Source organism: Melospiza melodia, chromosome 18 (assembly GCF_035770615.1).
Source record: "Melospiza melodia melodia isolate bMelMel2 chromosome 18, bMelMel2.pri, whole genome shotgun sequence".
NCBI lineage: Eukaryota > Metazoa > Chordata > Aves > Passeriformes > Passerellidae > Melospiza > Melospiza melodia.
In genome coordinates this window covers 7,151,479-7,169,787 of record NC_086211.1, presented here as the reverse complement: position 1 = coordinate 7,169,787, position 18,309 = coordinate 7,151,479, and the positions used below count along the sequence as shown (strand labels likewise).

The 18,309-nt window shown below is 40.6% G+C and overlaps 1 protein-coding gene across 1 annotated transcript in view; it reads left to right on the top strand.

The window, feature by feature from the left end:
• Positions 1–2,475: 2,475 nt before the first annotated feature.
• OTOA (otoancorin) overlaps positions 2,476–18,309 on the top strand; it is a 33,566-nt gene continuing 17,732 nt past the window's right edge. The window contains exons 1-19 of the mRNA XM_063171420.1: positions 2,476–2,554; positions 2,890–2,918; positions 3,021–3,051; positions 3,145–3,172; positions 4,051–4,138; positions 5,401–5,532; positions 6,146–6,381; positions 6,594–6,697; positions 9,057–9,163; positions 9,621–9,760; positions 12,158–12,281; positions 12,639–12,854; positions 13,360–13,527; positions 13,827–13,967; positions 14,550–14,605; positions 14,928–15,045; positions 15,563–15,636; positions 16,890–17,025; positions 17,879–18,069. Coding sequence (XP_063027490.1) covers positions 2,476–2,554; positions 2,890–2,918; positions 3,021–3,051; positions 3,145–3,172; positions 4,051–4,138; positions 5,401–5,532; positions 6,146–6,381; positions 6,594–6,697; positions 9,057–9,163; positions 9,621–9,760; positions 12,158–12,281; positions 12,639–12,854; positions 13,360–13,527; positions 13,827–13,967; positions 14,550–14,605; positions 14,928–15,045; positions 15,563–15,636; positions 16,890–17,025; positions 17,879–18,069 — 2,198 coding nt within the window. The remainder of the gene's footprint in view (positions 2,555–2,889; positions 2,919–3,020; positions 3,052–3,144; positions 3,173–4,050; positions 4,139–5,400; positions 5,533–6,145; positions 6,382–6,593; positions 6,698–9,056; positions 9,164–9,620; positions 9,761–12,157; positions 12,282–12,638; positions 12,855–13,359; positions 13,528–13,826; positions 13,968–14,549; positions 14,606–14,927; positions 15,046–15,562; positions 15,637–16,889; positions 17,026–17,878; positions 18,070–18,309) is intronic.

Here is an 18,309-nt window from a genome sequence, read left to right as displayed (position 1 = left end):
CCTTCTCTTCTCCTGCCCGCTCTCCCTTTCCAGCCCGCAGCCTTTGAATGTGGTGCTTTCCCTCAGAGCCCGGGTGCCAGGGGAAGGTGGGCACGGGCAGTGTAAGGGCTTATCAGCGCGAGTTGTGATTGTAAGGTCAGTTTCTGGTTATCGAGCTTCAGATAAGGCAGCGACTGCATGGGGTGAGTGATAAAATGTCTAGGATTTCTGTCCATGGAAGGGTGGCTGTTCTAAGTGAGAGGAGAAGGCAATCTGGGAGTTTCTCTTTAGCGGGGAGTCTTGCAGGCTCAGAAATCTCATCACAGCAAATGCAAGGGATGATCTCTGGGGAAATGCTGGGTGGGATCTGCAGGAGATCCCCAGAGCGGGATTTGGGACTCTCTGGGGGTTGCTGTGAGCTGCAAACTGTCCTATTTCACTCAAAAAATGAACTATTTCATCCTACAGGTTGTCTTGCCAGGCAGGGCTTTCCACAGCCCTTTTTGTGCCCTGCTGATTGTCCCCTTGAGGTAGTCAGGATGAAAAAGCACTTTCCTTAGCATTTAATCTCCTTAGACATTAAGTTAGCATGCTTTAATTAAAATACACTCCCTGATCAAAGTGACTGAATTGGAATAAACAAATCGGGAGTGACATTGGAAGCATGATTTAACCTATGCAGAGTAATCAAACTTTACTGGAAAATTATTAGGGCACAGGCAGAAACAAACACAAGTAAGTTCATTGTCTAGGAAACCAGATACATCTGAATGAGAGACATTTACTGTGGTGCTCCCAAAAGAGTGGCTGAAAGGGGTTTCAGGTGTGTAAGAACAGGACAGAGTTGATAGCTTCTTGAAGTCTAAAGTTTAAATTTTTCATCATCTGTCAGTTTGAGTCACTCCTGTTACAAGACTGGAGTTAAGTATTTGCAATAGACTGAGGTATTGCTGGAGGCTTGTTGAAAGATATTTTTATAAAAGAGTACCTTGGTACATGAGATTAAACAGTCCAAAAAAGGTGTCATTTATCAAATATTCAGATCTGTAACTCGAGCTGTGGCAGAGAACTTTAGGGGGAAAGAAGAGAGACCACAGAATTCAGCAACAAAAAGAAATGCAGAAATTCAGTGTCTTGCAAATAAACCTTTGAAATGAGGGAAAGGGAGACAAAACCTAACAAAGTGTCCTTATGGTCAGAGCCAAGTGGGCCAATGGGACCCTGTGTGTCATTTGTTAAATCAGGGACAAATCCCAGTGTAAGCAGTTGCCATCTGTGGGTCAAGGCATGATCTAATATCTCAGATTAATTTGTTGTTTTACCTGTGGGGGTGGTGGCTCTCAGGCTGAGCAGAGGGCCAGGCAGAAAATCCCCTCTGCAGTGGGATTGAAGCAGCTGATGGCCCTCAGAGCTGAGGAGGGGATGTGGCTGCAGAAACTCCTGTGAGAGTGAAACCTGCCCAGTCTTTCCTTCCTTCCTTCCCACCCCATTGCATTAGTGCTGGTGTATCCTTGTCCTTCAAGATACAGACCAAAAGCAACATGTTCATTTTGTTTTGGTCAACTGTGAAACTCAAATTTTTCTGGTGACAATCAGTGACAACCCAGTGAAAAGCTCTGGGTACCCTGTTCCTGCCCTTCCAGAGAATTTATATTTCAGTGATTTTTATGCTGCATAGCACAGGGCAGCAGGGACAGCAAGAGCTACCAAAACATCTCTTTCCACACAAACTGTGGCTGTGGTGGTGGTGAGAGTTTGATGAGACACTTCTTGTGAGTACACAGACCACAGCTTTGATCCATCCAGGTGAAGTGACACGGTCACTTTCCCAAATGTGAGGCTTTGCTTCAGAAGAGCATAAGGATGTTTACTCCCTATTTGCCAAAAGTGGCAGCAGGGAAGGGGAGTGCTCCATCCCCTCCCTGCCTGGAGCACCCTGCAGGGACAGGGGACCAGGGCCAGGCTGTCCCACCCCTGAGTTCAGAGATCTGCAAATGGAGGCTCCCAGAGCAGGTCTGCAGTGACACTGCAGCTTAACCAGCTGGGAAGAGCTTTGGGTTTGTTCAAAGCTTCTTTATAATTTCCTTTTCATTCAGTTTTTCTTCTGTTTTATCTGATTTGAAAAGGATTTGTTTGCCTGTTTTAACAAAACTGCATTGAAGTCATACTTAGGTGCAGTGTAACTTGGTAAATAAATGGTGCTACAAGGAAGAGAATTAAATGAGCCACTTGCCATAGGGAGATAAATCTGACTGCACACACACTCTTCATGGACTTGTGTTTGCATGAAGTGTATCTCTATCCTAGAAAAAGATCTAAATTAAAAACTTGGGAGCAAGCAGCTTTGGATTGTTCTGATCTCTATCTGTACTCCATAGTGTAGGCTGTCTCTGATTTATAGCTATGAAATTTGGGGTGAATATTGCATTTTGACTCTGTTCTTCCTATTTTGCTCTTCAATCCAAATATCTTTTTATTCTAAAAACACCAGAAGAAATGTCCAGACTTCTGAAGATGTGTTTCTTGTTGATATCAATGAATCATGCCAAGATTACTCACAGTCAGAACTCTGAAGGTAAGACCAGAACTCCTGTCTGAGGGGTGTGTTTGAGGCACAGAAAAAGCTGTGGTTAATAAATTAGGTGCTCTTTAGTGACTGGGACCATGGTCTCTGTTCTCTTGGCTTCATGGAGCTATGCCAGCAAAGAATTTCACCAATTTATTATTGAATAGCCTTCCCCCCCCTCCACTCTTTTTCTGTAAATAAATGTAATTAAAACTGCATCAAATCTTTGCAAATAAATTATATATGTGTATATAATCACTGCATACAATAAATGTATTTTTGTGTAACACAATTGACTGATAAAACATTAAATTAACTTCTAATAATTGGATAATCTTTTACAGATTTGCCTCCATTGTTACACAAAGCTGTGGTTAGTATTTTTATTTGATCTCTCTACATTTTAACATTACAACATTTTATATTATAATCTAAAAATAGTAATTTGTTACATATATTTGTATTTTTTCCTTAGGAGGAAGTAATAGCTGGGAAATATCTGAATGGTAATGTTCACAGTTGTTCCCACTTATGCTTCTAAAATGAATTCAGACTCAGTATCTCACCATAACTTTTTATGTTCCATTTTTCATGTGCAGCCCTCCTAGATATGCTTTATTTTCAAAGGTAATGTATTACTCTCCCCATCTTGATTTTTCAATATTATCTTGCACTTCAGATATGATCTGTTTCATATCCACAGAAACTGGAACATTATGGATAGAATGAAGTTGGCACATATGATTACTTGGATTTAGGTCTCCTGGGAGGAGTATTTCCTGTTAACAGGGAAAAACCTGTTTGTCATGAAAAAGAAAAAAAAATAGAGAATGAGGCTGAAAATAAATACTTGCTACAGTTTTCAGAAGTTTTGATAATTAACTTTGCTCACATGTGTCCAAATGACTTCTTAAGGAATTAAGTGCAGTTCCAGCTGTCTGTCCTCCTCCTTTCATTCTCACTCCATCCCCATCCTCCAACTCCTGGTGGCTTTTGAATTATTTGCTAATTTTGCCCAAATCTGAAAGAGCAGGATAAGCCTCAAAGGCCATTCCACTCCTACATATTTTGAGAAAATCAGTGTCTGTGTAAGGAAGACTCAGTGAAATTAATGACTCTGCTGAGGGAAAGGCAGCAGTTCCTCCCTGTGCTTTCTGCAAGCAGATCAGAGCAGGCCTAATGGGGTGCCAGAAAGCACATGCCTTGGAGATGGTGCTAATGGCAGCACCTTGGAAAATTGAGTTTATTGTGGGTGGTTGTGGAATTAGATGGAAAAAAACCTAATTAATTCCATTCCCCATTGAACCTTGTATTTTCATTGCAGTAAGCAGATCAACTATTACTCTGGCTAGGCAAAAAACTGAATACTTTTGTCATTATGGTGTTAGCATCACTCTTTGTTTCCCTTTTTCTGTTTTACTCTTGTAATCTGCTATTTAACTTGTTACATTAGTTTACTTGTTACATTATTCTACTGGCATTTTTGATCCTGTTTTCTGTTACAGCTCTAATGTCTGGACAGCAGATCTGCTTACAAAAGTCATGGCATATTTTCATGCCCAGGAAGTTATGTTTACTCTTAGCAGCCTACAGGTTTGTGACATTTAAGGTGCATGAACATTTTTATTTGAAAAGGAATTTTAAAAACTTAATCTATCTCTGTAGCCAAAGCTAGTGGCCAATGATTGAGGAAAATAGGAAATAGGAATAGGTTGTCTTTTTCCCCAAAGATTGCAGGAGTATGCAAGGCAGAAATAATAACAACTTTTTTTGCTTTTCCTCTGATGGAAAGTAGGAATTAGGATTTTTCATGCTAATTGTTTCTGAGTTGAGCATATATAAATGCTGTTTCCCCAGAAAATGACAGGTTTCTCCCAGATTTTGGCTGGCTGTAGTTCACACTGCTCCTTATGTCCAGAGCATCCTACAAAATGCCTCCACCTGAGCCCCTCCCTCGTCCCTGCACACACAGGGACAGGAAAGTGTCAGCTGTGCCATCCCTGAGCCTCAGGCATTCCCAGGAGCTCCACAGTGCTTGAAACCTGTCCCAGGCTCTGTCACTCTCACAGCTCATCCTCACCTACATTTTGCTGCCACTGTCCCTTCCCTTTGTCAGCTTTATTGGCAGCCTGATGTTCTCAGCAGGCTGAACCCCGAGGCATAAAGAGCCGTGTTAATATTTGGTGGTGGCAATGCAAGTTAAGCAAAGGCAGCAAAGAACAATTGCAATTCAAATTCCAAACCAATTCTGAAATAATTCTGTCAGGAAATAGAAGGGGTTTTACTCCAGTCTGCTGCTAACGAGCCTAAAATTTATTTCTGTTCCAGTGTTAAGATTCCCCTTCAATTTTTCAAAACAGGCATGAGGTTGTTAACTGGTAATGCAGCTTGATGCAAGAGAGAATATTTTTGGCTTATGACCTGGTAGAGACTTTTCCTCCCATCTAATTGCACATTTCCTTCCCTTTTTTAAGTAATATGCACATGATACCTGATATTTTTAGGCTTTTTTTTTAGCTCTTCAGAAGTTTCATTTTCACAGCTCTGCTGTGTGAAGCAGAAAAGCTTTATTACTCTTGTTTTATGAAGTGAGAAACTGAGGCATCTTTGTTAAAAAGCTCCCTTGAGAGGACTGGTTCATGAAGCCAAGAGTAGGATTTGAAAATTGCTGTCTTTCAGAATGCATTTAGATTATTTTTGTTTTCAGTTTGTGTGGGGAATAGTTATTTTGATCATTGGCAGCACAGACAATACAGAGCTAAGCACTTAGTTCTCCTTGAGCACAGATTTTAAGGGAGTAAAAGTACAATAGTATGAGTTTTATGTATATTACACATATTTTTTCTACACTTCAGATGTCCATAAAAAGTTACCTGAAGAACCTTTTATACCAGCCCAGGCAGCTACTGTCAGAATTGCAGCAGCTTGATCAGCAGCAGTTCCAAACTGCAATGAAGTACCTCTTCAACAGCAAAAAGGAGCATCTTGTAAGTGAATTTCCACATGTGAAAAGGAAAAGCTGCTGTCAGTGTTTAGATAAATGGAGAGGGACAGACTGGGGGGCTCACAGTGCAGGCTTTGCTGTTACTTACCTGGCTTGGATTGGATTCCTCTCCTCTTAGGTTAGACTCAGTTCATTTAACTCTTATTGTCTAAAAAAGTTGCTGCAAGTCCAAGTCAGCAAGTCAGTCATTTGGATTTTCACTGTAATCAATAGAGAGAAACTCATCTACAGAGAAGAGTTCTCCCTCCTGCAGTAACACCTAAGGTAGGTAGGGCCAGTTACTCTCAGGGAGCATCTTCTTTTTGGTGGCTGGAAAGAAAGCCAAGATGGCTAAAGAAGGTGAAATTAGTCATTTTGTTAATCAGCCATTTGAAATATCTTTCTGGCTTTCATTTTGGTTTTGTAAAAAAATTCAAGCTGGTCCCTACCCAATGCCAGAAAGGAATTATCTGAAGTAAAGCCAACAACCAGTAGTTTGCAGCTGTTTTTCGTGAGAACAGGATGATATTCTTTGTACAGTGCTCTCTGTCAGGCCTCAAAATGAACCATATATTGAATTAATCAGAGATGTTGATTTAACACTTTGTTGCTTGCAGGAAATAGGAAATATTATTCTTGACTGGGGCAAGATTAGAGAGAGAATTTTCCAAAGCCCAGGAGTAAACAGGACCTTGTTCCTTGTAACACTGGATAAATGCTTCCTGGCCCTGAGTGCCCTGGACTGTGTGGATATCCTGAGTCAGGTTCTGAGGGTGTCAGCAGTGAACTATCTCCAGCCTGATGTCGTTGGGAGTCTCCCAAACCTTCTGCTGGAGGATGCTTTCAGAAACTTGTAAGCCATTTATTTTTCAGACACAATTTATACTATATTGGATTTGCTGGCTATTGAAAATGAGGTTGCTATATGCTCTCAGTCTGTTTTCCAGATACAGCTTTCTGCTTATGTGTAAAGAATGCTGTTTCTAAAATGATTTGTCCATGTGTCATTCAAAAAAAATGAATAGTTAAGTCATTAGTGAGCTAACAAACCTGTTTATCACTTAGATCATCATTGTTCAAGGACCTCTATGACAGAACCTCAGCAAGCACTCAGAGAGCTCTCTATGGCTGGATGAAGCAGATTCTACAGAAATCTTACAACATGAGTGGTATGTTACAAAGTGTTTTATTCTTGTTTATGATAAGAGAAAAGCACTCAGCAAAAGGCCTGCCCATTGTACTGAATTGTTTTCCCAGTTAGCACAGGTTAGAGAGCTGTCTGGAATACCTTTTCTGCAGAACACAGTAAATATAATGTGTTTGTTACTCATGAACAAATAGTGCTCCAAAGATGCTTGAACTTCTAGAGTAGAATCATGCTATTGTTAAAGGCTGGAAAAGACTTCCAGGATCAAGTGCAACCAATGGACTCTTCTTCTGTTCTGCACAGAGCTATACACAAAGTCTTTTTCTTGTACTCCAGTCTTTTCTCTCTGTACTAAGTCTGAAATAAGATACAGTGGCCAGGTGCTCTGCCAAGACTTGTTGTTCTCTTCTGAATTCCTGTGCAGATGAGAAAAACAGCTCTGGCTCAGGATACCTTATCCACTGCCCTGTTTAAAAACACAAAAGAAATGCAGGATGTTGTGAAAACACATGGCACCAACTCGATCAGCAAAGGGACATGATAAAACCAAAGTTAATTAATCCTGATTGAATGCATTTTTCCACACCTGTTTGCCTGGTTAAAGTGCCTGAAACAGCTGTTCCATAGCTGGGACAGGCAGTATGGGCTCCACAAGGGGGCTGTGCAGGGCACTGAACATCAGAGCCTGGGTTTCACTGAGCATCCCAGCACAGCTGTCCTGGGAGCATTTTAGACTTACAGGTGTGTGTGTTCTTCCTCCTTCCCTAGAAATCAAAGGTTAAATGCCCACTTGCTTCAGTGGAGCTAAATTTACCTCTTGGGTCTCCTGTCATTTCAAAATATCAGAGTAAACCAGTGAGAGTGGAGAGGAGGCTCATGCTGCTGCTGTGAGGTGATGTTAGAGCCAGTGCATTGCTGGGGAAGCAGAGATACAGAATTTGCCTAGTGCTCCTCAGCAGTCCTGGGAAAATCCTTCAGCATCATCTTGGGTTTTGTCTGAAGCATTGGTGAACCCTCAATTTTTGGAAGATCACACAGCTTAGGAGGGACTGGGAGTTGCTGTGCCTCTTTTTCCTCCCTGGTTGCTGCTTCACCTGCCAAAGGCTGCACAGATGTGGTGAATCCACACCCAGGGCATCAAATGTGGGCTGATTCCCAGCTGGTTGTGGCACACTTGGACTGGAAGTCTAAAGCTCCCTCCTGTTTATCTGCACTCCCAGGCTACAGCAGAGTGCAGGAACACTCCTGCAGGGGGTGATTTATTCACTTTGTGTGTGGGTAGCACTGGGACCACCTGGGATAGGGATCAGATTTTGGGGATCACAGCTGCCATGGCTGGTAATTGCAAATATGTTCTGCTAAAGGCCACAGTCAACATCCTTAAATGCTGCTGTTTTTTCTTTAGTTCTCTTGTCATGTCTTTCAACTCTCATAATATTCTGGGTAATGGGAGGTAATATCACTTTAAAAAACGCAGGCCTGACAGGTCTGCTGGGATCATCATCTTGTCTCAGTTAAGGAGCTTAGATCTGTGTTTTCAAAAAAATCACTTAATGGAGTCCTTCAGCTTCTGATAGATGCAGGTTGGTTTTTTTTCCCAGCACTGCAAACTCTTCAAAGTGCATGGATGATTTTATTTTAACAGAGTTGTGAGTATCAGCACTGCTGAGGAATGTGTTCAGAGGTGTCCCACACAGAGCCATCCAAATGACAGCACCCTGGAGAAAACAGTCTTTGTGGCTCAGGGTACCCATGGAGTCCATAAATATGTTTTTTTCTCAGGGATATTTGGATCTTGATTTCATTTTCAATCCTTGGGAGAATATTACTAAATGAATGCCATTTTTTAACTGCTATGCAGTGTTTTGTGGTTTTGTCAGCCTATTTCCATGTAGGTATTTGAACAGTTTTTCATTTTCTCCATTATTGCTACTGCATATTGCTGAAATAAGTAGCATCATCAATAATAATATATAAGATATATAACGTATCAGGCCTTCCTGATGTTCTTAAATAATGCAATTGATTAGGAAAAGTGAAATTTAAAAGCACTACTCCATGTTTAATACTTTTGGGTAATTTTTTTTCCTGTCCCACACTTAATCCATTCTCTTTTCTGACAACATAAAACATTAATTGTTTATGTATGAGAAAATCTGAGACACTTGAAACACTATTTCATTTTCATTTAAAAATGTATGGACTCATAAAAGCGTGGTGCTAAAATGTAGCAAATGGAGGGAATCTGACTCTCTCTGCTAAGGATTTTTCTGATTTGTGGATTTTTTTATTATTTAACAATAACAATATACTGGGTAAAATATATTTGAAAAGTAATTACTTTCTGAACATTGTAGTGAGTATTTATTTGTACAAAACAGAGTTCAATGAATCAACTTCTTGGGTCAGTGCAGAAAGCTTATGGATTTTGGGAAGATACATGGTCCATCTCCCATTAGAAGAAATTCTGAAAATTAGTCTCAATGAAGTAAGTAACAAAGTGTGTTTATTATTGGGTTTATTATTGCTATAAACAATATGAACACAAAAGCAAACTTAAACATGAAAAATAACTTAATATATCTTATTAATGAATTATAAAGAGAAACTACAGAGGGGAAATATAAATGTATTCTTTACAAAATTCTTTTATCTTTTTAATTTTAAAGTGCTTGTCATTAATATGTAATTATTTATCTGTATCAGACTTCCATGACTTCTATTGAAAGGGACCAATGATAAAAGACCCACAAATTTTGTGACATTTTGGCAAAGAATCACTCAAATCCCTCACTCAACTTTGCCTTCAGAAATACTGGTTTATCCAAATCTTCTTGCTTTCTCTATAACATGAACAGGCTCAATTGATTTTGGGTGCCAGACAGAGACTTTTCAGGGTTCATTGTCTCCCAGTGCTGATGCATGGTTTTGTTTGTGCTGCTCAGATCAGGCTGTTCATCAGCTACGACAACGCAACAAAGCAGCTGGACACGGTGTATGATATCACACCAGGGCTTGCACAGGCCCTCCTGGAAAGGATAAACTCCTCAGGGTTTGATATGAGGAACACTTCAACTATCTACAGGCAAGGCTGCTTTGCTTTTTCTTTTATGGCTGTGTGTGGATGGAACAAATAACTAAGGAGAAAATGGAAATTGATAGCGTGGCACAGCTTTTTCATTCCAGAGGAAAAATCTAGGCTGAAGTCCAGCTCTGTTTAGCAACAGTGAAGAATTGCTACTTTATGAATTTTTGGAGGTGTGCCTAATTAGCTAATGCTTTGTCTCCTGCTCCACAGTGAGGAGGTGCATGTAGCATTTGTAGGAAGGCTGCAGCAGTATCTGGGGGACCTAGGCAGAGCTCCACCACATCACAGAGCAATAAAATAAACTGGGACAGCAGGACATGAGTTGCCTTGCTGCTTGAATCACAGAACATGGAGGTGTTTGGGGGAAATCATTTTACAGTTAGGATTGAAGGAGGAAATCTCAACTCCTGCCAGCAGGACTGCAAGTGGGTTTAAGCTGACGTGGGTGTCACCAGAGAAGCCACAAAGTGAAGCAGTGTAAAGCCTGCCCTGCTGTCCTCTTTGTCCTGCAGGGTGGAGATGAGCCATGCTTAAATATGTTTGGATTTTAGGTGTGTAAGCAGGAAACTGAATTTTCAGGGCTGTCAAATCTGCACTGAACTAACTTTACCACTAATAAAAAACCAAAATAAACTGCTGTTACTCATAAATACGCAGCGAGCACGAGAGAGCTCTGCGCTCCACATTTACATTTACATTGTCATATCAATGGATGTATTTAGTCCCAAGACAATGCTGTCTGAAATTATTTGTAGCCTCCTTGGGGGATACCTTGGAGTTTTAAACTAATGGAGAATATGCTTTATGGCTTCAGAGCTGCTGTCATTACTGCAGTGCAGCTCGCTGACTTCCGTGAAGCATTGCTCTTGTCGGAGGAGTAAGCGAGAGAAGAGTTATGCCCACGCTCTAAATTTCAATGTCAGAAATCTTAAAAATTATTTTGTCACTCACAAGAGCTGCCACATTCTCACGGATGAGAGAAATGTCATGCTCCATAATCCTTAATATATTCCATTTTTACGACACACTTAGTTTATGTTACTCATTTTAACCATACTGTTGATTTAAATGCACTTTTACTTTTAAGTAGTAGTGTTATTCATTTCTGCTAATCCCAAAGGAGATGAAGAGCTTTTGGTGGCTATGCAATAATGCATCAGAATGTAATTATTTGTTATAAAAATGCTCTTATAGATGTTTCTTTGATTTGTGTGTTGGTTTGATGATCTCCCATGAATTCAGATGTGCTGCTGAAGCAGTGTTTTATTATATTGCTGGCACCTTGTTGTTGAGGGACTGGAGGAACTAAAAGCCTTTCTGTGCTGCAGAATTTGACTGAGTTTCTGGTCATGCTGCAGCATTGTCCACTGATGATTTGATTCACATCTGGACATTACTGCCCAGACTCTGCCTGTGCCTGTCTCACTGAACTGTGAAAAACCAGGGACTGCAGCAGGAAAGCTGGGCTTTGGCCATATCTTTGAGGTTCTTGTTCTTTGTAAATTATAAAAACAAAGGCTGAGATTTTACAGGGAAAAGGAATTGACTCAGGCTTCCTACAAACCAGTTCATCCCCATCACTGTCAAGTTCAAAATCCAGACATAGTGATGCACAATTCAGAGCTCTTTCTTGGCAGGGCTGCAGGTAAAGGCAGTAAATAAGCACAAGGTCTAAGCTAGAAGGACACCTGCAACAGGCACTTCCCCATGGTGGTGTGACTCCTCCTCTCCAAAAACTATGGCTGTGGTTGCACTTTACAGAGGTCAATGGAAATGTTGACTTAAATATTATGGCATGGGAACTGTGAAGGAAAATGAGCTCAGCTCAAAGCCCTGCCTTGCAGACTGCTGTGCTGGCACCAGTGGGTAGTGAGCCTCAGTGTGCTTTCTCCTGAGCAGTGGTGAACTGGACAGGTCTCCATCCATCAGCCAGTCCTGTGTTTAATGTGAATTACAGCAGATTTTGTTTAATCCTGAAATGATAAAGAGGCCATGTCATGCCCCAGCTGCTGCTCTGAAACACAAATGGGTTGTGTTGCATGTGGAATCCAAGCATTAGTTAGAGTTCAAAACATCCAACCAAACCAGACAAGAACTCAGCAAGCCCCTTCTAGAGACTTATTAATAGCCCTCTATCATTTTCAAAATTATCCTGTTGAGGGAAGTGGGACAATCCAGCCATGAACAAATGGAAGCAGGACAGGTAAATCCTCAAGCACAAACAATCCAGGCAGGATTCAGCTGAGTACAAAGGCCAGTGCAGGTTGAGGCACTCATGACAAACAGAAATGGCTCAAGCTGTGATCACCAGGAGAGGGTACCAAGCTGTGTTTCCATTGCCCAACAGTGACACCTTTTATGTCAGAAGGGAGCTAATGTGTTTCTGCTCTATAGGCTGGGTTTGTTGGTTTGTTTTTATGATGACCTGGAACAGATGGATGCAGCTGTGGCCCGGGCTCTACTTCATCAAATGATTAAATGCAATCAGCTGAGAGGTTTCCAGGCCAAGGTTCATGAGGTGTGTACAACACTTGTTCTTCTTGCCTAACATAACCCTGTAAACAGAGGAGGAAAGATGTTCTTCTTAAATAAGGAAAGAAATGAGAGAAAAATTACTGGGGCTTAAGAAATAAGGGAAAATAGTTATTGAGAATGCAAAGAATAGAAACCCATTTTGGATGCTTATCCTTTTCTCATTCTGTTTCATATTCCTGTTCCATATACCTTTCACAACTGTTTTTGTTTTTGAAATTTATGAAGTGTGTGAATATTTGCCAATGCGTATTCCAGAGATTCCAGTTAATGTTTTGGGTAGTAATGGAAATTGGTTCTTGGCAGATTTTTATTTCTGATCTGCTCTTTTTGTTTGATTTAGCTCAAATCTCAACTCCTGAACATTGCCATGCAAAACCAGACATTGAATGATACCGTTGGAACTCTGTCAGATGCTGTGGTTGGACTAACTTCAAGTCAGCTGGAATCTCTGTCACCTGAAGCAGTGCACAATGCTGTTGCAACATTAAACCAAGTCTCTGGGTGGGCAAAGAGCCAAGTTATGATTTTGTCCAGTAAATATCTCTCTTATGAAAAGGTATCTCTGATAACAGCTTTCCTACCTTCTGTTTTTAAAAGTGAAATGGCTTCTTCTCAACAATAACTGTAGATTTTGAAAAGTTTAGTGCAAGAATTCTATTTAGTTGGTGGCCTGAAAAATGTGTTTAAATCAAATAAAAGCATCCAAGATTGTACATCCCAAAGTAGCTCTCTAGTAACAGAAAGAATGAATATTTGGATTTGGCAGATTTGTATTTTGTCTGTGTCACTGCCCTAAGCAGAATTTGTATGATCAGAAATCCCAGGCTGTATATTGAAATATACTGCAATGCAAGGAATCAGGTCCTGGTTGAAGTTTCAGAAAAAAAAAACTTTTGAGAAACTTCAGGCATTTGTTCAATGGGACAGACACAGAAAATGTATCCCAGGAAATAAATATATTAAGTATTTAATATGCAGTTTTACTTCATTGACTTTTGCTTTTAAATACATCTGCTGGTCTCAATAAAACTTCCAGTTTGCTTGTGCTGTTCTCCCTGCAGGTTTTATCATTTTACAACGTGAGCCAAATGGGTGCCTTGGTGACAGGGATTGGCACCTGGTCCCTGCACAGCATGAGCCCCAGGGAGCTGGCTCAGATGATCCGAGGCACAACGTCCCAGTACCTGTCTGACTTATCTCCTGCTCAGCAACAGGGCATCCTCAGGAAGGTGATTGATTATTAGCTCCAGGTTCTCTCTGCCCAAGAGCACCATGACCAGAACTGTACAGCATGAATTAAACCAAGATATGTCCTTTAACTCAATGGTTAATGGTTCTACTGCCATTTTTCTGAACACCAAGTGTATTTTGAAGGCTCTCTCTTGCTTATTTCATTGTGGTTTTAATACTGTCTTTTTTTTCCTTTATCCTCTTAGAGAAATATTACACAGAATAGAAAGAAGGGCAAATCCTGTAAATCTAAGCATCAGTTCAGAAATGCCATGTATTTTTATGTTCCTCTTTTTAGATTGCTTCATCTGGAGATTTTTCTTCATCAGTCAAAGATATACAAGGAGCTTTCTTTAAAGAAGTCTCTCTTTCTGGCTTATGGAAGCAAACTGGATATAATTCTGCAATGCTGAACGAAAAAGAACTGAGAAGCAGCCAGGTAAAAATTGTTATGCAGTTCCCATTCCACTGCAATGTAGTGTGATGGGAGAATTGGAAAAGTGGTGTAATATATTTGTGTTCAAGGAACACAGGTAAAAGTAAGGAACTGCCCCAATTTTATCTCAACATAAACACCAAAGGGCATTTAGAGCCCAGGCAGCACAATGAGACATTGCTATGGAAAAAGAAGCATTAATATGCTGAGTTTAAGCCCCCAGGTTTCTGCCATGTAAATTGTCTCTTTCCACTACTGCATATTATACATTTGCATGTAATGTCCAGAGAGATGAAAGGTTGGATCAGATGATCTCCAGAGCTCCCTTCAGCCCTAAGTTTTTCAGTAGCTGTGGGCCATGTGCAGGTTTAGCGTCATCCCATAATGCCAGTCAGTGATGGCTTGCCTTGTGAAGAAAAAATTCATCTAAACTGGATGCCAAACCTTTTGTTTGCTCAAGGTGGACCACAGAAGTATCTTTAGAGTACATAAGAGAGCTCAGAGTACAAAAACTTTGCAGTAGTTGTTGTCTCTTACAACTGTATTAACGAAAGTTACCTTTAATTATGGTGGTTTTATTTTCAGGCTTTGTATCTGTATGAATTACTGTCCAAGGAAAACCATCCTATTGACCTTCTAAGGTATGGACTGTATCTCTTTTGAAATGGGGTTTAAGACTAGTTTTGTGATGAGAGCAACTTATGCTTATTCATTCCTAGATACCACAGGATAATTCACCTTCCTTATCAAAAGGAGTCTTCAAAACCAAAATGAGGCTCAAAGCATTGCAGAGGTTTGGGTGTTTTAAGGCTTTGTTGATATTTTTCAATTTGTTTGAATTTTTACTTTTAATTACAGGAAATGGGAGAGGTGAAGAAACTGTGTCTTAGGATGGGATTGTGGGGAGTAAGGAGTAGATCCTCCTTAAATATTCATAAGATTGAAATTTTCCTTTCCTATCAGCACAGGACAGCTTGTGAAAGGAGTAACTTGTCAACTCTTTGAAAGTATGGACACAGACATATTTTTAGACAATTTTAAATTCTTTGAAATGAATCTTCATCTGCTTTCTCCATATCAGGTAAAGAAGCAATAAGGACTTTATGCACATAAACATGCTACCCAATATCCAAATTAGGTAGATTAAATTTGGTTTATTCTATTTTGTCTTTGGATTTTTTGGGATTTTTTTCAAGATCCTGCATGTCTCAACTTGTCTGTTAGCATATTTTATTTAAATCTCTTATGTGTGAATTTGTCTGTTATCATACTTCATTTTGACAATTTCATTTGCCACTTACAAATTGCAAGAAATTCCTACAGCCCTTCTGACTTGTTAATTCATGAGTAATCTGTTTGGAAATACATAGAAGTTTCAGAAACATACAAATGTTCTCACTTTCCCAAATATATAATGTTTCATCTCTGATGTCTACAGAAAGAAAACTAAAACAAGCCAGATAAAAATGCTCTCTGAAGATGATATGCACAGTCCTATATATGCTAATTTTTATATATGCTGCAATAAACAAGCCATATTTTTTATTCTTCTTCAAAACTGCTAGAGGTTTAAGAGCCTAAATTTTTGTTGCCTTTAGGTTAATTGTTTGGCTTGGAAATTTTGGAGAGTCTCCAATGCATCCATTCCTCCCTTCCTCTTACTGGCGCTTCCGTGAGTTACATCTTAGTCCTTCTTAACTTCTGAGCACTTTTCAAAGAATCCCTTCAGTCCTAAGAAAACTGATGATTCAAATAAATGGTGATTTATCAAAAATGGTCACTGACTGCAGGCAAAATCTGTCTCAAGTTAAAGTTGGTAATACTTTGTGTCTTTGTGTACCTTTTGGTGGATTCTTTTTTCCCTAGGTAGGCTTATTTGGTTTAGGTTTGCTTATTTGTTTTGGGGTCTTTTTGAGAGTGGATATATAAACAAAACCACTGGATACTGCTGAAGCATATTGCTCTGTATGGTTGGAAACATTCCAGTGTGTTTCAAGACATTTGTGTAAGTTAGCAAAACTTCTCAGTGACAGCTTTTTTCCTTTGAAAAAAAAAACCAAAAAAACTTGTGTATGTATGAGAACTCCTGAATTGTAAAATTTATTAATTCCTTCCTTCCTTTCTTTCTTTGTGCCTTTCTCACTTTCTCTTTCTGTCTCTTCTACCCTTTCTCTCTTTCTTTCTATGTGCCTAAGGGGATAAAAGGGACTGAGAACACTTCTTTTGGTGGAATATTTTTTAATTGAAAAATAAGAAAAGTATTCAGTTTCAAAGGGCCCTATTCTATTTAACAACTGTAAAGTAATAATAGACTTCAATGCAAGGCTTCCCATAAAGTGCAGCACTCAGTTATTTGGCAGCAATTGCATGTTGGCTGTTCAGGGCCCTCAGAAGTCACTGGTGCTGTTGCCTGCAGACCCTGGCAAGACTGGGCCTGGGCAGATGTGGGCTGTGGCTTTATTTGCAAAGGTTGCCTGCCACTCTGTGTGGAGAAGAGCATTATTTTTTTTTAATTTGGCAAGATTTTTGGATTTTAATAAAAAGAAAACCTACTCTAAAACTACTTGTGGTACTCTGGCCACCCACCCCATCTTCATTCATCAGAGAATTCCTAATAAAATGGGCAAAGGGGAAAAGCTTCTGACCTGTAAACTGTTGTTTCATATGGTGTTAAAGCATCTCAGAGCACTTTCATGCACTTGCAGCTATTTATAATTCTTAGCCATTTTTCATGTCCTGATGGACTGGAAGAAGACAGATGTTGAAGTAAGCTGAGGGTTAATTACTATTTTTTTGGCCTGTCTGGTTTATGATTTTGAAGTCCAGCCTTGTCTCTAAGTATCTCTGTCATCACAGATTTCATGGCTGTGGCTGTGGGTGTATGAAGGTCAGGTTTGCATTCTGACACCTGAATTCTTTCTGCAGTTCTGAGTACCTGGAGTACGTTACAGGCCCCTTGTGTGTCCCTTTCCTTGAACGTGTGGGCAAGACTGGAATGGACCTTCTGAACCCAAGCCTTCACAAGAGGGATGCTGTCCTGCAAAAAGTACAGGAGTGCCTGGTGGGTATGGCTGAGAGGGGTCAGCAGAGGAGACACCATGGAGGAGGAGAGAGTCACCACCTATATGAGTTCTTCACCCATCCATCTGTATTTTTGGGGGGATTTATGTACTGTTTTAATTTTATTGTTTGCTCCTTAAGCAAACCTTTTTGTAGCTTGCTTAGCAATTTTCCTTGACTGCATGGATGTTCCAAAGTGTTCTCATGAAATGTCACTGCTGGCCAGGACAGCCTGGAGCTGACCAGTTTGCACCTGGAGTGTTCCCCTGGCTCCAAGCAGTGCCAGCCCAAGCAGAGCTGTTGTGGCACAGGGAGCTCCATGGGAGAGGTGCTGGTACCAGGAGGATTTTGTGACTTCTGCTGTCTGGGAGCTGCAGCACTCACCAGTTTTTAGGGGAAACTAGTTCTTTGATGTAGCTGTGGCTATTTCTGTCCTTGCACACAGTACCAGCTGAATAATCCCCAGTGTTTTGGCAGCTGCTTGAGAAACCCCTTAGAGCTCAGCTCTAACAGCAAGAGCTTGAGGCCCCTCTGCTGCAAGGGGCCACATGAGGGCTGTGCTGCCAGACAGAGCTGCACCAGCTCTGCAGGTGCTGGGTGGTCACATTCTTAATGTGTGATTCAGGATGGAATAAAGAATTCTGAAAGCTCTGAGAAGTGCTTATGAAATATCACCAGTTGGGTTGGTAAAACAAAAAATGCAAGGCAGTCTCAGCAGAAAATGTAGATTAGGTTGCCAGTGCACACTGTTGTGTCTTTGTTCCTTACATCTCAAGTGAGTTGTGATGCAGCTGAGTGGTACAGGGCAGGAGCCCAGTCAGGTCTGCCAACAGGGCAAATGCTTCTTGTTTCAGAACAGCTCCATTGCTGATGAATATGATGTTGACCTCCTTGGAAATCTAATCTGCCACTTACCTCCAGCCTTTCTACATGGCAGAATGTCCCTGAAGGCAATGGCAGCAGCCCTGCATCAATTCAAACTTTGCCAACAGCTCAGCCATGAGCAGAAGATTGAAATTAAATACAAACTCCTCCAGTTATATGGGTAAGGTATTGGATACCCCACCGTGGTCATGCTGATGCTTAGGCCATGCAAACACCAAACATTTGCTTTGCCCAGATGAACTTCAGTGAAACCAGCACAAAGCAGCTTCTGTCACTGCCCAAGTTCAGAGTCTTGTCCACTAGAATGACATTTCTGTTCTTGTGTGTAATGTGATAACTGTGGAACAAAATACAACCCCAGGGACACCCTGCATGACTTAAGTCCCAGAGGAAAAGGAGA